At 43.9% G+C, this 18,016-nt stretch overlaps 1 protein-coding gene across 1 annotated transcript in view; it reads right to left on the bottom strand.

Moving 5' to 3' along the window:
- Nucleotides 1-18,016, bottom strand: part of LOC311129540 (synaptotagmin-1-like) — a gene marked incomplete at both ends in the record, with an annotated part of 62,760 nt that overhangs the window by 33,363 nt on the left and 11,381 nt on the right. Inside the window, 4 exons of the mRNA XM_084161845.1 lie at nt 1,311-1,478; nt 2,836-3,003; nt 13,490-13,615; nt 16,850-17,022. Of these exons, the coding sequence (XP_084017971.1) occupies nt 1,311-1,478; nt 2,836-3,003; nt 13,490-13,615; nt 16,850-17,022 (635 nt within the window). The remainder of the gene's footprint in view (nt 1-1,310; nt 1,479-2,835; nt 3,004-13,489; nt 13,616-16,849; nt 17,023-18,016) is intronic.

Raw genomic sequence — 18,016 nt, 5'->3', positions numbered from 1 at the left:
GGTTACACACGTAATTAGAACAGTAAAAACTGTTAAAAATGACTGTTCTAATTACGTGTGTAACCAGTTTATAATAGCAATAAGGCACCTCAGGGGTTTGTGGTATATGGCCAATATACCACGGTTAAGGGCTGTGCCCAGGCACTCCGCTTTGCGTCGTGCATAAGAACAGCCCTTAGTCGTGGTATATTGGCCATATACCACACCTCTTCAGGCCTTATTGCTTATTGCTTAAATAATACCCTGCATGCATATATTTGCATAGATATGGGTAATGTGTCCATCAATTTGGAGTGGATATTGGAACCATTCTGAAGGACCTACTTTGCCCTTAGTCTAGTGTGGTCGTGCCAAACATGTACATGTATGGGGAGAAATAGGAGTTGGCAAACAGATCTGGGACCAGACTAGTGGTTGGGCTGTTCAGAGGATCTCTGGCTAGCCGCTAGGACCTCGTTGGGTGTAATTTGCAGCCACTGAGGCATGGCTGATGTGTGAAACATTCCTTTCAGTCACTGTTACACACCTTCAATGAGGACAGGAACTTCTTCTTGACCCTATTGTCTCTTATACACCCACAGAAGTTGCTTGGTGTGTCACATTATCCTTAAAGTTTTCACATAATGATCACATTTCAACATTTGTATAATCATATAGTATTTAAAATGGTGCTCACGATGGTGAAAGTGGCCTTTTCAAATCAAATCAAAACATTTCAAGGTCCTTCAGCGAAAGCCCACTCAATTGAGCGACTGTAACACTTTAAGGGCGTTAAGACAGTGTCTCCAGCCTTGCGTGAAATTATCAGGTGTAGCTTGTCTGGTTCTGAAATAACGCTGCAGATTGAGATGCCCTTCCACTCTCTGGCACCACAGGTATGAAAATGTACATTTATATGAACCAAGCATGCCATTAAAAACAAGGTTCCCCTAGCAACCCACGCTTAAATGCTGTACGCCATGACATTTACCTTGAACATTTAATCTCCTGCACCACTGCTTGGGAAATCACACGTTATTAACAGAATGAGAAGCATGGAGGGATAACTAAGTGACATTTTCCAAGAGATATGGAATACCCCCAACTACTGTATGGCACTGAACTCACTCTTCAATCCCAGGTAAAACATGTTTAACATAGTCATAAGATTGTTGTGTAATAAAATGTTTCATTAAAAATGCCGGATCGTGGATTTTCTAGAAATGAACTGTTACCTTGGTGCTAACACATCCTGGTAGTCAACTGTCGTAACTTTGGGGAAGAAAATATCAGGAGTTTCTGATGTGTGAACTTTTAGAGTTATTATTTACCTCCTCCTTCTCGGCGCTCACAAGATCCCGCCACTCCTCTGTCACGTGACTAAAGTCAATCTTGTTCATGGGCAGCTTCACGTCTCCGATGGCGTCGTGCTTGGAGAAGCGGTCAAAGTCATACACCGTCATCATCAGCGTCTTGCCTCCCAGCTCGACGTAGGGCACCTGGGGAGAACCATGAGGACTGAAATTATGCATAGAACCACGAGAAGAGAGTTTGACCGAACTTGAAACCTATCTCTAATGAAGTGACTTCTGGTGGAACTTACTGATCTCAAACTATGGATAAATCGAAGTAGTCTATTGTTGACAACTGTACTAGCATAGTGGTGATAGTGGTGCTTTCCAAAATGGCTGCCAGATTGGCACACTGCATCAAAGCAGGTTGCACTGTATCTGTCCTGCTACTCCCAGGCACTGGTATTGCTTGTCAACTAATAGAGAGGAGTCGTCTCGAGTTGGGGAAGTTCTAGGTCTAGAGCATTACAAATCAATCAAACCCCCTCCTCCTCCTCTCCTTCCTCCTCAAGTCCTGTCTGTGACGGACAGGCGGTAGTCACTCTTATCTGCCAGAGATCTGGGGTGAAGGAAGGGGTGCTGGTGGAGGGGATGGTGAAGACGGGATGGGGGGGGGGAGAAGGGTGGTGTCTGGGATTTGATTCTTGATTGCCTCCAATTGAGCTGTTCTCCAGACAAAGCTCATTATACACCGGGACGTGTTACAACACGGTGACAAACTGCCTGATTGGCTAGAAAAGAGATAAGACTTCCGAAGTTTGTCCTTGACACTATCATCACCATGACCAAAGAATACTCCTTGCTCCTTCATTTCAATAATGGAGCCACTTGTGATTACAAGTAGGCGCCGGTGGGATAAATAAAGGTTCACAGATCTACCATGTTTTCTGAATTCCAAAATAATGATGCTACTGGTTAACCAATCTGGCAACTGCTGCAGACAAACACCTGTGCTCTTTTTACTGCTGGGTGAATGCCACAACTCTTCCTCCACAGCTGAGATACTGTAGCTACAATCACATATCCGAAACTGAGAAACGTTTGCTCAAATTTAGGCCAAATCAAAACAAGAAAAAGAGAGAGAAAAAGGTGAGATGAAGCGTTGCATCTGCCTGTGTGAATCCTAATCATACAGAGGCTGTGTGGACGAAGAGACAGTCTGTCAGCAACTTGTTACTGGGCCAGCTACTCCGTGTCTACACACCTTACCGAGCGATCACACCACAGGATGCAAATGACTTTGTCAGTATAGAACGAATAAACACAACCTGCTTAAACTACTGTGTGCAATGTGTGGTTTGTGTATTTGTCCTATTCCTTTACTACTACTACTACTACTACTACTACTACAACTACTACTACTACAACTACTACTACTACAACTACTACTACTACTACTACTACTACTACTACTACTACTACTACTACTACTACACAAGCCAAGGTTTTGAGAGTAGCATGGATGAAGTATTGTCTAGTCTACTCTTATACCTTGAATAACTACCTTGAATTGGAACTGCTCGTTGAAGGTGGGGTTGAGGGTCTTCCGGTGGACCTTGGTCTCAAACTTCTTCTTCTTGTCAGGCAGCAGATAGACCTTGACATAGGGGTCTGAAGTGCCGCCCATGTCCATGGCTGGAAGGTCCGCTGCCTGGATGATCCCTACTATGAGCTGTGGAGAGGAAGGGGGAGGGGAGACAACAGAGGCTAGTCAGCACTACAGTCTTACCCACAGCAATTCCAGCGCATTGATATGACTGTCATCCCACCAACATTCTAACCGAGCATCAAGCTTTGGTTCAATTGGAATAAACCCCGGTCTCATCACTGGTGCAAAACACTAGGATGGAGAGATACTACATGGCATGGGTTTAAAACGATCACCAGCAGAATTGAAGTCAATAGCCTATAGTTTAGATTTCCTTATGAGAAAGAAGCCCATCGGTCATCTCCTTCAAAGGGACTCATCCATACCTTCTCATCTGTAACTCTTTACATTCCAAATCATGGAGGCAGGCCATAGGTGATATTAAAGTAATGCTCCTGTGAAAGCCACTGTGGTTTAAGTCAAAGCAATATTAAGGCGGCCAGCAGTCAAGGTCAGGACCTGTCAGAGCAGTGAGAGGCCTGCTCACATCAGGCTGATAATTGTTAACCATGCTGGGGGGCCGGGGAGGCTGATTGACCTGCCAGTCAAAGCTGCTTCCTCCAACGCCTATTGGGGCCACCTAGTCAGTCAATCAACTTCCTGTCAGGCAGCCATCAACCAGCAATCTGGAGGGGGACCAGGGCACTCAGCCATGGAGCTCTCCAGCAGTTGTCAGAGTCAGCCAGCCAGCATGGATTATTGGAGCGTGAGAAATAAGGCTACCCTCTGCCATCAAAACGCATGGATCAGTGTAGCAACGGATGCTGGATCTCATCATATTCTGTGACCCGTGTTTTCGCAGATCAGATCAGAGTGCTAAAGCAAGGCTCAGGGGAGATGGTGATGGGACTCCAGCTGTAGGAAGATCATGATGGGAGGATGATGGTGGGGGTGGGGGATGACTGTGTGATGATACGATACAGGGGCCAAAGCAAATACTCAACACACAGCCCACTGTCCACGTACAGCACAAGTACACCGCACAGGAACACAACATGAAAGGAACATAGATGGGGGTGATATTGTGCCAAAATGCACCCATGCTAATGCATCACATTCTCACAACATTGTTGTAATACTAAATAAGTTGTTATATACACTGAGCAGAGGTTGGAACCGGTTCAGGGAACAGAACCAAAATCCGGAAAATAATGACATTTTTCAAGGAACAGAACCAGAACCAAGAACAAAAGTGATCTATACTGTTCCGGAAAATAACCGTTATTTTAAAAGCATGGGAACCGGTTAATAACGTTATTTTACGTTCCGGGCATTTTTTCCAGTCCGACAGAAAATGCAACACAGTGCCTTCACTGTCACTCAGAAACGTATTCCAGTGTCTGCCTGCCCGATGAGCATCTTTGCCAGTGTGTGTGTAGGCTGCCTGCCCCTGCCCCTCCCCCTCCCCTCAAAGCATGCATAGTCTACTGTAGCTACTGACGTTACAGGCGTGATTCAGAAACTAGGGAGAGAGATTTTTAATTGGAGAACAATGGATTCACTTTTTCAGTGCTAGTTAAGGATAATGTAGTTATCAGGTTTCACATTGGATTTATTACCTACAAAAAGGTAAGAAGTGTTTTATTTTATTTCTGCTCTTGAAAACTCCAGGCAGCGTTATGTGTAATGTAATGGAACTTAGAGTCATGATCAAGGGCTAGCTCTGGTCCAACGCTAGTTAAGCCAACTCTCTGAAGTTCAAAGTTCCATCATAGAAGCCGCTCCTCCGTAGGTATAATTCTGTGGGCCTAATTCAGATAATGCATGTCAGAACAACAAGATGCCCAGCACTCTCCTCACCCGCAAAATTTCAGTCGCATGTCGCACCCTACAATGCATGCACATAGCTTGCCCCCTCCATAGCAAGCTGCTCTATCCATTGGTGAAGTAATTTAATGTCGAGCTAAATGTAAAAAAAAAAGTAGATTTCAGAGGTTTGAAAAGGAAGAGAAAGGAACGATATAAACTGTTACTTTTGTTGGGTTCGAACTGGTTCAGAACTTTATTTTGCTGGTCGGAACAGTGGATTGGAACCCAAAATATTATGGATCTGCTCAGAACGAAACGATTGGAAAATAATTTTGATTCCAACTCCTGACACAGTGTACAAAACATTAGGAACACCTTCCTGATATTGAGTTGCACCCCCTTTTGCCCTACAGAGGAGCGGCTTCTATGAAGGAACAGCCTTAATTTGTTGGGGCATGGACTTTACAAGGTGTCGAAAGTGTTCCACAGGGATTCTGGCCCATGTTGACTCCAATGCTTTCCACAGCTGTGTCAAGTTGGCTGGTAGTGGATCTCTACCTCGAATAGCTTGTTCCATCTCATCCCACAGATGCTCAATTGGATTGAGATCTGGTGACTGGGCAGGCCACTGCAGTAATCTGAATTCACTGTCATGTTCGTGGATCCATTAATTTACATTTTAGTCATTGAGCAGATGCTCTTATCCAGAGCGACTTACAGTTAGTGAGTGCATACATTTTCATACTGGCCCCCCGTGGGAAACGAACCCACAACCCTGGCGTTGCAACTGCCATGCTCTACCAACTGAGCTACAGGGGACTCCATTCCTATACAATCCTAGCGTTGTGGCATGGGGCATTATCCTGCAGAAAATGTTTTGCAGATGGTACACTGCTGCCATGAAGCGATGCACCTGATTGGCAATGATGTTCAGATATCCTGTGGCATTCAAATGTTGCTCAACTTTTATCAATGGGCACAATGTGTGCCATGAAAATACACCCCACACCATCACACCACCACCACCAGCCTGCAATGTTGACACGTGGCATGATGGATGCATGTACCCATACCCTAGTCCTCCATCCACGTGAAACAGCAGGAACCGGGATTCATCAGACCAGGCAATGATTTTCCAATTCTCCAGTGTCCAGTGTTTTCATTCCTTAGCCTACTGCAACTGCAGTGAGGTCGTCGGCTGCCATACCCCATTTCGTGTCAAGTTATGACGAGTTGTGCATTATTTTATGGGTCTTTGGGCACCAATGTTGTACTTGACTGTCAGTTGACTAACTGTAGCCTGTCTGTTGCTCTGCACAATTCATGTCAGCCTCCTTTGTCCTCTTTCATCAATGACCCGTTTTCGACCACTGGCCTGCCGTTGACTGGATGTCCTTTGGGTGGTGGATCATTCTTGATACACACAGGAAACTGTTGAGCATAAAAAACGAACGACACACTCGTTCAAAGGCACTTAAATATTTTGTCTTGCCCATTCACCCTCTGAATGGCACACATAAACAATCCATGTCTCGATTGTCTCAAGGCTTAAATATCCTTCTTTAACCTGTCTCCTCCTCTTCATCTACACTGATGTAAGTGAATTTAGCACGAAACATCAATAAGGGATCATAGCTTTCACCTGGATACACCTGGTCAGTCTATGTCATGGAAAGAGCAGGTGTTCTTAATAATTTGTACACTTAGTGTAGTTTGAACATATAGCTAAAGCAACCCAAAGGGAATAACTAAGATACTGTACATGTACGTTCTTCAAAATTGATTAAATATATTATTTTTTTCTCTCACCCATCTACACACAATTCCCCATAATGACAAAGTGAAAACATGTTTTTATTAAAGTTTGCAAATGTATGAAAATGAAATACAGAAATATCTCATTTACATAAGTATTCACTCCCCTGAGTGAATACATGCTAGAATCACCTTTGGCAGCGATTACAGCTGTGAGTCTCTCTGGGGTAAGTCCTAAGAGCTTTGCACACCTGGATTGTACAATATTTGCACATTATTCTTTTTTTAATTATTCAAGCTGTCAAGTTAGTGGTTGATCATTGCTAGACAGCCATTTTCATGTCTTGCCATAGATTTCAAGTAGATTTAAGTCAAAACAGTAACTAGGCCACTCAGGAACATTCAATGTCGTCTTGGTAAGCAACTCCAATGTACATTTGGCCTTGTGTTTTGTGTTTTAGGTTATTGTCCTGCTGAAAGTTGAAGTTTTCTCCCAGTGTCTGTTGGAAAGCAGACTGAACCAGGTTTTCCCTCTAGGATTTTGTCTGTGCTTAGCTCAATTCCGTTTCTTTTCATCCAAAAAAACTCCCTAGTCCTTGACGATGACAAGCATACCCATAACATGATGCAGCCACCACCATGCTTGAAAATATGAAAAGTGGTACTCAGTGATGTGTTGGATTTGCCCTAAAGATAACTCTTTGTATTCAGGACATAAAGTTAATTTTTTTGCAGTTTTACATTAGTGCCTTATTGCAAACAGGATGCATGTTTTGGAATATTTTATATTCTGTACAGGCTTCCTTCTTTTCACTCTGTCATTTAGGTTAGTATTGAAGGCACTGTATGTACAGTCGGGGTCAAAGGTTTTGAGAATGACACAAATATTGGTCTTCACAAAGTTTGCTGCTTCAGTGTTTTTAGATATTTTTGTCAGATGTTACTATGGTATACTGAAGTATAATTACAAGCATTCCATAAGTGTCAAAGGCTTTTATTGACAATTACATAAAGTTTATGCAAAGAGTCAATATTTGCAGTGTTGACCCTTCTTTTTCAAGACCTCTGCAATCCGCCCTGGCATGTTGTCAATTAACTTCTGGGTCACATCCTGACTGATGGCAGCCCATTCTTGCATAATCAATGCTTGGAGTTTGTCAGAATTTGTGGGTTTTTGTTTGTCCACCCACCTCTTGAGGATTGACCACACGTTTTCAAATGGGATTAAGGTCTGGGGAGTTTTGGTCATGGACCCAAAATGTTTTGTTCTTCGAGCCACTTAGTTATCACCTTTGCCTTATGGCAAGGTGCTCCATCATGCTGGAAAAGGCATTGTTCGTGACCAAACTGTTCTTGGATGGTTGGGAGAAGTTGCTCTCGGAGGAAGTGTTGGTACCATTCTTTATTCATGGCTGTGTTCTTAGGCAAAATTGTGAGTGAGCCCACTCCCTTGGCTGAGAAGCAACCCCACACATGAATGGTCTCAGGATGCTTTATTGTTGGCATGACACAGGACTGATGGTAGCGCTCACCTCGTCTTCTCCGGACAAGCTTTTTTCCGGATGCCACAAACAATCGGAAAGGGGATTCATCAGAGAAAATGACTTTACCCCAGTCCTCAGCAGTCCAATCCCTGTACCTTTTGCAGAATATCAGTCTGAAGTGGCTTCCTCGCTGCCCTTCTTGACACCAGGCCATCCTCCAAAAATCTTCGCCTCACTCTGCGTGCAGATGCACTCACACCTGCCTGCTGCCATTCTTGAGCAAGCTCTGTGCTGGTGGTGCCCCGATCCCGCAGCTGAATCAACTTTAGGAGACAGTCCTGGCGCTTGCTGGACTTTCTTGGGCGCCCTGAAGCCTTCTTCACAACAATTGAACCTCTCTCCTTGAAGTTCTTGATGATCCGATAAATGGTTGATTTAGGTGCAATCTTACTAGCAGCAATATCCTTGCCTGTGAAGCAATGATGACGGCACGTGTTTCCTTGCAGGTAACCATGGTTAACAGAGGAAGAACAATGATTTCAAGCACCACCCTCCTTTTAAAGCTTCCAGTCTGTTATTCTAACTCAATCAGCATGACAGAGTGATCTCCAGCCTTGTCCTCATCAACACTCTCACCTGTGTTAACGAGAGAATCACTGACATGAGGTCAGCTGGTCCTTTTGTGGCAGGGCTGAAATGCAGTGGAAATGTTTTTTGGGGATTAAGTTCATTTTCATGGCAAAGAGGGACTTTGCAATTAATTGCAATTCATCTGATTAGTATATGCAAATTGCCATCATAAAAACTGAGGCAGCAGACTTTGTGAAAATTAATATTTGTGTCATTCTCAAAACGTTTGACCACGACTGTACAATTATCCTGCCTGTCACTTACCAAAGACCTCACTATCATATTGTAGCGTTCAAAAACATTTCTGCAGAGCTCTAAATGTGAACCAGCAGTCATCTCTATGTACAGTTGAAGTCGGAAGTTTACATACACCTTAGCCAAATACATTTAAACTCAGTTTTTCACAATTACTGACATTTAATCCTAGTAAATATTCCCTGTTTTAGGTCAGTTAGGATCACCACTTTATTTTAAGAATGTGAAATGTCAGAATAATAGTAGAGAATTATTTATTTAAGCTTTTATTTCTTTCATCATATTCCCAGTGGGTCAGACGTTTACATACACTCAATTAGTATTTGGTAGCATTGCCTTTAACCCTCCCGTTGTCCTAGGGTCAAAATGACCCGCCACTGTGTTGAACCAACTTTATTTAATTTTTATATTTTTGGGATCATTTGTGAGAAGGAGGCAGTGAGACTTTAAAGAAAGTATCACTGCCTCCTTCTCACAAATGATCCAAAAAATATAAAAATTAAATAATGTTGGTTCAACACAGTGGCGGGTCATTTTGACCCTAGGACAACGGGAGGGTTAAATTGTTTAACTTGGGTCAAACGTTTCGGGTAGCCTTCCACAAGCTTCCCACAATAAGTTGGGTGAATTTTGGCCCATTCCTCCTGACAGAGCTGGTGTAAGTGAGTCAGGTTTGTAGGCCTCCTTGCTCGCACACGCTTTTTCAGTTCTAACCACACATTTTCTATAGGATGAGGTCAGGACTTTGTGATGGCCACTCCAGTACCTTGACTTTGTTGTCCTTAAGCCATTTTGCCACAACTTTGGAAGTATGCTTGGGGTCATTGTCCATTTGGAAGACCCATTTGCGACCAAGCTTTAACTTCCTGACTGATGTCTTGAGATGTTGCTTCAATATATCCACATAATTTTCCTTCCTCATGATGCCATCTATTTTGTGAAGTGCACCAGTCCCTCCTGCAGCAAAGCACCCCCACAGCATGATGCTGCCACCCCTGTGCTTCACGGTTGGGATAGTGTTCTTCGGCTTGCAAGCAACCCCCTTTTTCCTCCAAACATAACGATGGTCATTATGGCCAAACAGTTCTATTTTTCTTTCATCAGACCAAAGGACATTTCTCCAAAAAGTACGATTTTTGTCCCCATGTGCAGTTGCAAACCGTAGTCTGGGTTTTTTATGGTGGTTTTGGAGCAGTGGCTTCTTCCTTGCTGAGCGGCCTTTCAGGTTATGTCGATATAGGACTCGTTTTACTGTGGATATAGATACTTTTGTACCTGTTTCTTCCAGCATCTTCACAAGGTCCTTTGCTGTTGTTCTGGGATTGATTTGCACTTTTCGCACCAAAGTACATTCATCTCTAGGAGAAAGAACGCCTCTCCTTCCTGAGCGGTATGACGGCTGCGTGGTCACATGGTGTTTATACTTGCGTACTATTGTTTGTACAGATGAACGTGGTACCTTCAGGCGTTTGGAATTTGCTCCCAAGGATGAACCAGACTTGTGGAGGTCTACAATTTTTTTTCTGAGGTTTTGGCTGATTTCTTTTGATTTTCCCATGATGTCAAGAAAAGAGGCACTGAGTTTGGTAGGCCTTGAAATACATCCACAGGTACACCTCCAATTGACTCAAATGATGTCAATTAGCCTATCAGAAGCTTCTAAAGCCATGACATCGTTTTCTGGAATTTTCCAAGCTGTTTAAAGGCACAGTCAACTTAGTGTATGTAAACTTCTGACCCACTGGAATTGTGATACAGTGAATTATAAGTGAAATAATCTGTCTGTAAACAATTGTTGGAAATATTACTTGTGTCATGCACAAAGTGGATGTCCTAACCGACTTGCCAAAACTATAGTTTGTTAACAAGAAATTTGTGGAATGGTTGAAAAACAAGTTTTCCGACTTCAACTGTAAGTGTGTCTATTAATCCTGACATGCTGTCCATTAGATTTCACCACAGTCGTCCAGAGAGGAGCAGTGTCAGATGTCCTGCTACACGTTGTCACACTGTATTTACTGTGAGCCTCCACCCACCTGGACTCATCCTCATTATCTCTAAGAGGATGATGGGACTGGAGGTCTGTGACGAAGACCGTTTGCTTACTAGGTTTTACCTATTACAACATTTAAGAGGAAATTCAAATCAGATATTCTGCTGTGAAACCATCTCTATTGTTTTATTAAAGGGTACTACTAAACTGGATTATTAAACGGTACTATTCCAATCTGTGTTTGTGTTTTGATATGATCATCACAATACTGAACATCTGATCTGGCTTCTTTCACATTCCCCAGGTTTGTAAACCTGTGTGTGTTTAACGGAGGAGCAGTGTCCTGTCACAGAGGAGGGCCTGCCGGGTCGTAACCCTTCCCTGTGTGCGTGATATTGGCCGCTGACGGGAGGCTGGAGAACGGCGTGCACCTGCAATTGTGACTAAGCCCTGGGAAGCACGTCCTGATGGGATACTCCCTCCCTGGTCCCTCCCTACCATCACGGCTCCACAAAGCCACACAAACACTGCACACTTCAAAGGAGAAAGCGAAAGCCCCAAGGGGATATGAAAGGAGCTGTCATATTCCTCCAGTCTTGTCTTGGTTTTCGTTGGAGCCTCTAAGAATGTATTCTCTTTCACAGGTCAATGGTAGAAGTACATTTGGAGAGACAGAGAAAGTTAATTGGGAAAAACAGTGGTTTTAAGGATATTATTCCTACCTAATATAATGTAGACGGTAGACTTTCTGTTATGAATGCAGAGGGTCTCCTTTCGACCCATTAAAAGGGAAATTAATATGATGTTGAAAGTGGGAAATAGCATATTATGTTTCCCTTTCTGGCTCCTTTGTGGATCGTTTGTGGAGGAGCTGCTTGATACGGCCACCGTACTCTGGGTACCGAATCCTTTATTAACCTGTGCTCTCATTAGACCCCCAAAACACAAATCTAGTCGAGGCCTGGGGCAGTAGCCATCACTGGTGCTTAACTAACAGAAACAGGCAGAGACATTTGGCCATATAGGTCTTTCTCTTTCCTCCATTCAGAGAGAGGCCCTGCTCTACTGAGCTGAGAAGGGCTGATTACCTTTAAACAAAACGAGAGCTTAGCCCTCCTGTCCCCCCCCCCCTCCTCCTCCTCCTCCTCCTCCTCCTCCTCCCACCCCAACGTCCTCAACAGAGGACAAGAGAACAAACAACTTGTGGAACAATCACCTGTGCCAGCCACTCTTCCTCAGACTAGGGCAGTCTTTTCACCGTGATTGCTTCTATTCTGTGAACCTGATCTGAAGACACAGGAGCTGAGTGAGTAGGGGGCTCGGTGGCTTTCTGCTGTAGCTGCTGCTGAACTGAAAGTGGGTCAGACTGACAACAGTCCCTGGTTCCCTGGCTTTGTCTCTCAGCCTCAGAGCTAGGTACTGTCAGTGAGCGCCGGGCCCAATGCTCCAAGTTGCTGTCACACACACAGTGACAACTGCCATCCATTCATAATGGATCCATTATGGAGTCACAGTGCTTATTATTACTGGACCACTGTAATCACAGAGTCTCACAGAACAGAACAGACTAGCATGGTTTCACAACTACCGGGAATGGCACTAGCTATATTGGATGCAATATATAAAATAAGTAACGTGATTAGTATTCAGTTAGTGCATTAGTGCTAAATGGTAATAAGGCTCTTTATCAGAATACATTTGACTGATATTATGATAATGACCATGGCTATGTCAGATAATGACAACTGAGTGTGTGAGTGAATATTGTGATTATTTATCCTCATGATTAGCATCATTACTGTCTGTTACCATCACTACAATCGCTAAAGCATTTTCATTTAAGGACAAACAGAGTGCTTGAGGGTCTTTCAGGGGAAAGTTGTGATGTATGTGGAGAATCTCTAATGTTCGGAACGTGTGGATAATATGGCGGTTTAGCAAACGCTTTCATCCAAAGTAATCCACAGAGAACTGTCAACATTGACAGTGAGACATACTGTACATTCAGCTCATGTGGGAATTGAACCCACAACCCTGGTGTTGCTAGCACCATGCTCTATCCCATTGAGCCATTGAAAACACCTGGCCATGTGGATGAGACAGTGATGTGTGTGAGTGGCTAATCTCAGGCTGTCCATCAGCTCCGTTAATGACAGGGAGTTAGCAGGGCCCCAGTGAGGAACAGCAGAGCTTCCTCTCCACGCTGCCTTCCACCCTCCTCTATGATCTGTCACACAACATCTGGATGTTGATCTGCTCCTCAAGTCGCTCTGCTTTTTAAAACCCTGATATTGGGAAAAATACAGCAGATGGATTCCAGAGGGGACTGTGTTCCCGTCAAGGCCGAAATAGCTTATTTTACAAAAAACTGTAAACCCAAAAATCCTCTGGTGAGGTGTAGCTGATAAGCTAAGGCTAACATGTTGCAGTTAGCCAATAATAATAAACAGTGGTGATACAAAAATGAACAGTAGGAGTATGCTCTGCATTACCTGGGTAGGCAACATTTTCTCAGTGTTTTTTAAAATGGATTGATGAGTCGATGGACCAACCACAGAGGAAGATTGGGGCGACCATACTTACGAAGGAGAGACGTTTCAGATAACAACGACAGTGAGAGTGGATATCAGAGGCGGACCCTTACCGTATTCTCAGTGAAATTGTAATCCAGGCTGAACTGTAATTTGCCCAGTTTCTCTTCCTCCTTGGGCTCGGGCTCTTTCTCCGTATCGGTCAGGCCTGTCTCAGCATCATCCTCATCCTTCAAGGCCTGAAGGAGACACCCACCAACAGTCAGTGCCCTCCGTGTGCCGCCTGTGCCAGCCCCCTTAGACGGCTGTCGCCCTGCCCCGCCCCGGGCCTGCCAGCGGGTGTGCCAGCGGGCCCGTCTCCTGAAAAAAGCTGCCTCTCTTTTGGGGGATTATAATGGGGGGAGCAAGCACTAAAACACCACAGCGGTTAACACCAGGACATGCTCGGTGATGCGCTAGCCTCGGGCCGGGACCCCTGATGGGGTTCAATCAATCTGTGGGTGTTTTGGTCTGAGGGGGCGAGGGGGCGAGGGGGGAGAGAGATCAAATGATAGAGCCAAAAGATGAGAGTAATGGGCAGGCAGAGGAGGAAGAGAGAGAGAGAGAGAGAGAGAGAGAGAGAGAGAGAGAGAGAGAGAGAGAGAGAGCTTCTGCAAACCACAAACGACAATTCCTTTGATGTTAAGCAGATCAGTCTCTGGTGCAAAACAAATCAACAGGGAAATGTCAAGAGATGGCGAGAGTGAAGAAGAAGAAGAAGAAGAAGAAGAAGAAGAAGAAGAAGAAGAAGAAGAAGAAGAAGAAGAAGAAGAAGAAGAAGAAGAAGAAGAAGAAGAAGAAGAAGAAGAAGAAGAAGAAGAAGAAGAGTGAGTTTTCCTTCGCTAGCCTGGTTCTGAGGGGATGCTGGTGGTGGTGGGGGAGAGGCGGGTTCGAGGCAGGGGGGCAGTCAGTTTGTTATTGGTAAGCATGCGATTAAAGAGGCAAAAACTAGCGCTCAAGTACATTCAGTGTCAAAGTTGCCTTCCAAAGGTCAGACATTGTCAGACTGTCATTGTTGCATGCAGGGCATTCTCTTTAAACAGAACAGTACTCTGGTTGTGACCCCCACATTCTCAGTCTACTTATCAGTCACCCATCAGGAGACACAATCGCATTGTCAGAACCCTCAGCTGCATGTGTTACCCCCACGCCGATGGAAGCTATAAGCATCATGCCAGCAGTAGGTAGGTAGGTGTTGGTAAGAGGTGTTGTCATGGTGATGGGGGCCTGCCCTATTAGTGGTCAGGTTGCTGGTGTGAAAGCATCAAGGCTGAACAACATTGATTTGTTTGGAATTTGTACGGCCCATCTGAGTCTCCTCCTGGTGCAAGCAAACATATTGTCAATTTTCCCCTAGGCAAAACTATAAAAAATAAAATTGGTTGTTTGTTATTGCTTGCACACAGAGAGGAGAGGAGTATAGCAGAATAGACACCCATAATGTGTATTGGGTATTTTACTAGGTTAAGTCAAAGTCAAGTCAATCTGCCTTTTTGGCTTCAGGTTAATGTGTGCGAAACATAAAGCTACTGTATGTCTAAACCTTACTACAGGTTTCAAAAGCAGTAACCTATCAACTTAGCACATCTTGTTTTGAAATGCAAAGGAAAGATTGAAAAGGCGCCAGATGGAAAATCAATGTGGTTCAACCTTGTTAAAGCGCGTCCAGTGCATCTTTCATACATATATATGTGCATGTGCAGGACTACGCACATATATAGAGCAGATATACATGTACTGTATGCATAGTTACATATATTTGGTTCTACAGGAGTAAGTTGTTGTCAACAGGCTATCAAAACATCAGAGCAGCAGGCTTAAGGAGGATCCAACAACAATGGGGAACCTACCGCCAGTGACAATCCCGCACAGTCATCAGACACAACACAGATAAGGAGGACATAGAAGGAAGAAACACACATTAAAACAACCACACACAGGAGTTAACACAAGAGTCTGGGCACACCAGGAGAAATGACCGCTCGGGAGCCCATGGCCCCGCATCTAGAATGTCTAACCAATAGGTGTGTTGCATAAGTAACCAATAGGGGTGTTTTAGTGGCAGTGTGTAGCCTAATCGCTTGATGTGTAGTTGTAGCAGTTCCTAAATCAGTACAGGAAAAGTGGTCTATCCAAATAGAATTCATTCTAGATTACAGTCATTGTAATTCTATGGGTGTATCATACTACAGTTTAAGATATATCAGGGCTATTATAAAGCTTACCAACTGTCACTAGGAACAAGGACACAAGGCAGAGGCCTCTACAAATCAAATAATTTTAAGCATTTCAACAATAAGCTCTTTGGTATGAATCAGATGAAACCTGTGGAGCTCACTCCTTATCAGAATGTGTAACACCTCTGCATCTCTGGCCTACAGTATGTAGCTATTGAATTCCCTACTCCTACATCATCTCACAGGGCTTTGTCCTCCACCCCAATTCAATGTCCCTGATTGATGATGTGAGCGGTGTTGGCGTGGACAGACCGCAAATTAAACAGACTGTCAGAGGGGGGTGGGGGCGGGATTGAGAACCTTTGTTAATGCAATTAGTATTCTAACAGGGGTTAAACAGTTGTGTTCCCTATTCTCTCTGGGAGGGCGGAATGAATTCACTCCCCTCGCTGGTAATTAGCTAATGTCATTTCTCTGGGTTGATACCACTGGCAATACAGCATACCATACTCAGCACTTATTGTTCTTAACACATTCAAATACTGAGAGGAACAGAAAGAGCGATTGAATACTCTCTCTGAGGCGATTATAAACGGCAGGCTTCCTTAACAGTCCTGCAATCAGAGTGGATAGTGAGGAGTCATCGCAGACGCACCAATGTCAACACAAGTCGTGTGTCATGTGTGTCCACTGGTCTTCTTAGGGGAGAGTTTGGCCTAAACCAGGGGCGGGGCAAACTACGGCACGCGGGCCCATTCAATTATTTTGGGCTACATTTGAACCTTTAAAACTAGATAGAAAGTATGTACAAAAAAATCTTTGCAGCCCTCTGTTGAATTTGGAAATCCCGATGTGGCACTCGAACCAAAAAGTTTGCTCACCCCTGGCCTAAACTATGTGTATGTCCGATAAATTTTATAGTGAAATCGCTTTGTTATGTGAAGATTATTATTCTGAAATATACTGTATATGCATTTATGTATAGGCTGCAATCATCAATGTATGCCAGGTAAGTGTAATAAAAGTCAGTGATGTAATTTCTGGCTACAGTCAGTCACAGATAATATGAAATCGCAATGTATAAAAATTTATATAACTCTATTTTTTTCTAACCTTGAAGTAAAAGGTCAGTTATATACAGTATATATAACGCAGTAGGAAATACAGAACAACTTGGCATTATCAAATACTACCGTTGACTAACAAACTGTTAACTCCAGTCAATAACATTCAATGGCAGTAGCACAAAGTCTTTACCTCGGTTTTCGCCCCGTCGTTCACGTCCATCATGTTGATGGCGTTCTTGCCCTTGTCTTTGCCCTTCTTTTTGTTCTTCTTCTTGAATATCCACTTCTTGCAGATGCAGAAGCAGCAGGAGAGGACCAGGACCACGGCCACGAAGGCGATGGAGACGATGGCCCAGTTTGGCACTGGAGAGGGACACAGGTTAGAAGACTATATGTCAAAGATGGGGCCATACCTGGATGAAGAAAACCACACCATTGCTCTCACTCTTTTTTTCTCAAACAACCAAAAGTGTCTCGTCGAGAATATGGCACCGTTATCTGTTTCAAACAAGGCACGAGCTGACAAATGCCTGGTCACCATCTCCCTGCATCTAACGAATGACTCTGATGGAGGTACGTTGAGACTACTTGTTGAATATAGCGGCTGCAGTAGCAGCTGGAGTGAATGAGGACATACAGAAAGACATAAGGATGTGTTGGGCCAGTAACCAAATGGTCGCTGGTTTGAATCCCGAGCCGACTAGGTGAAAAATCTGCTGGTGTGCCCTTGAGTAAGGCACTTAACCTTAACTGCTCCTGTAAGTCACTCTGGATAAGAGTGTCTGCTAAATGACTCAAATGTAAAGGTAATGTGCAGATGGAAGACTTTGATCAACGGTGGTGGGTGGCAGCAGCCCCGATCTGCAGTTTAGACATGGACTCCTAACGATTGCCCTCAAACAGAGACATTCTAAGCGTCCCGACGCTTCACTGAGCATCCTCGGTCAATTTAGTGGAAATAACAGAGGTTGGCATTTTCCACTTGCCATTTAAACAAAACATTTATCTGACAACAGATACTTTCACACCAATCACGGGCACACAGGTCAGGGTGTAGAGGTAATTTGCAGGGCCTGTTGGAGAGAGAGGTACCAACTGTAGCGTGACCGTGTCGAGTCAGTGATTGCATTACCACTCATCGTGTTCATGGGTTTTGACACTTTTCTCTCAAAGAGAGTTCCTATTCACACTTTTGTATCCGATTCATCTCATACTAACCAGTTTCTGAGAACTTTCTTTGAGAGCTTTTGTCAAGTTGCCAGTAAATTTCATAGCATTGCTCGTGGATGTGACCTACTCTGCAAAGGACACTAAAACAGCCATGGACCGTTTAATTGACATGTAATTTTATATAAGA

The sequence above is a fragment of the Coregonus lavaretus genome (genome assembly GCF_964263955.1).
Source record: "Coregonus lavaretus genome assembly, chromosome: 5".
Taxonomy (NCBI): domain Eukaryota; kingdom Metazoa; phylum Chordata; class Actinopteri; order Salmoniformes; family Salmonidae; genus Coregonus; species Coregonus lavaretus.
Note: the sequence above shows the minus strand (reverse complement) of the source record. Positions and strands in the feature narration are given on the sequence as shown.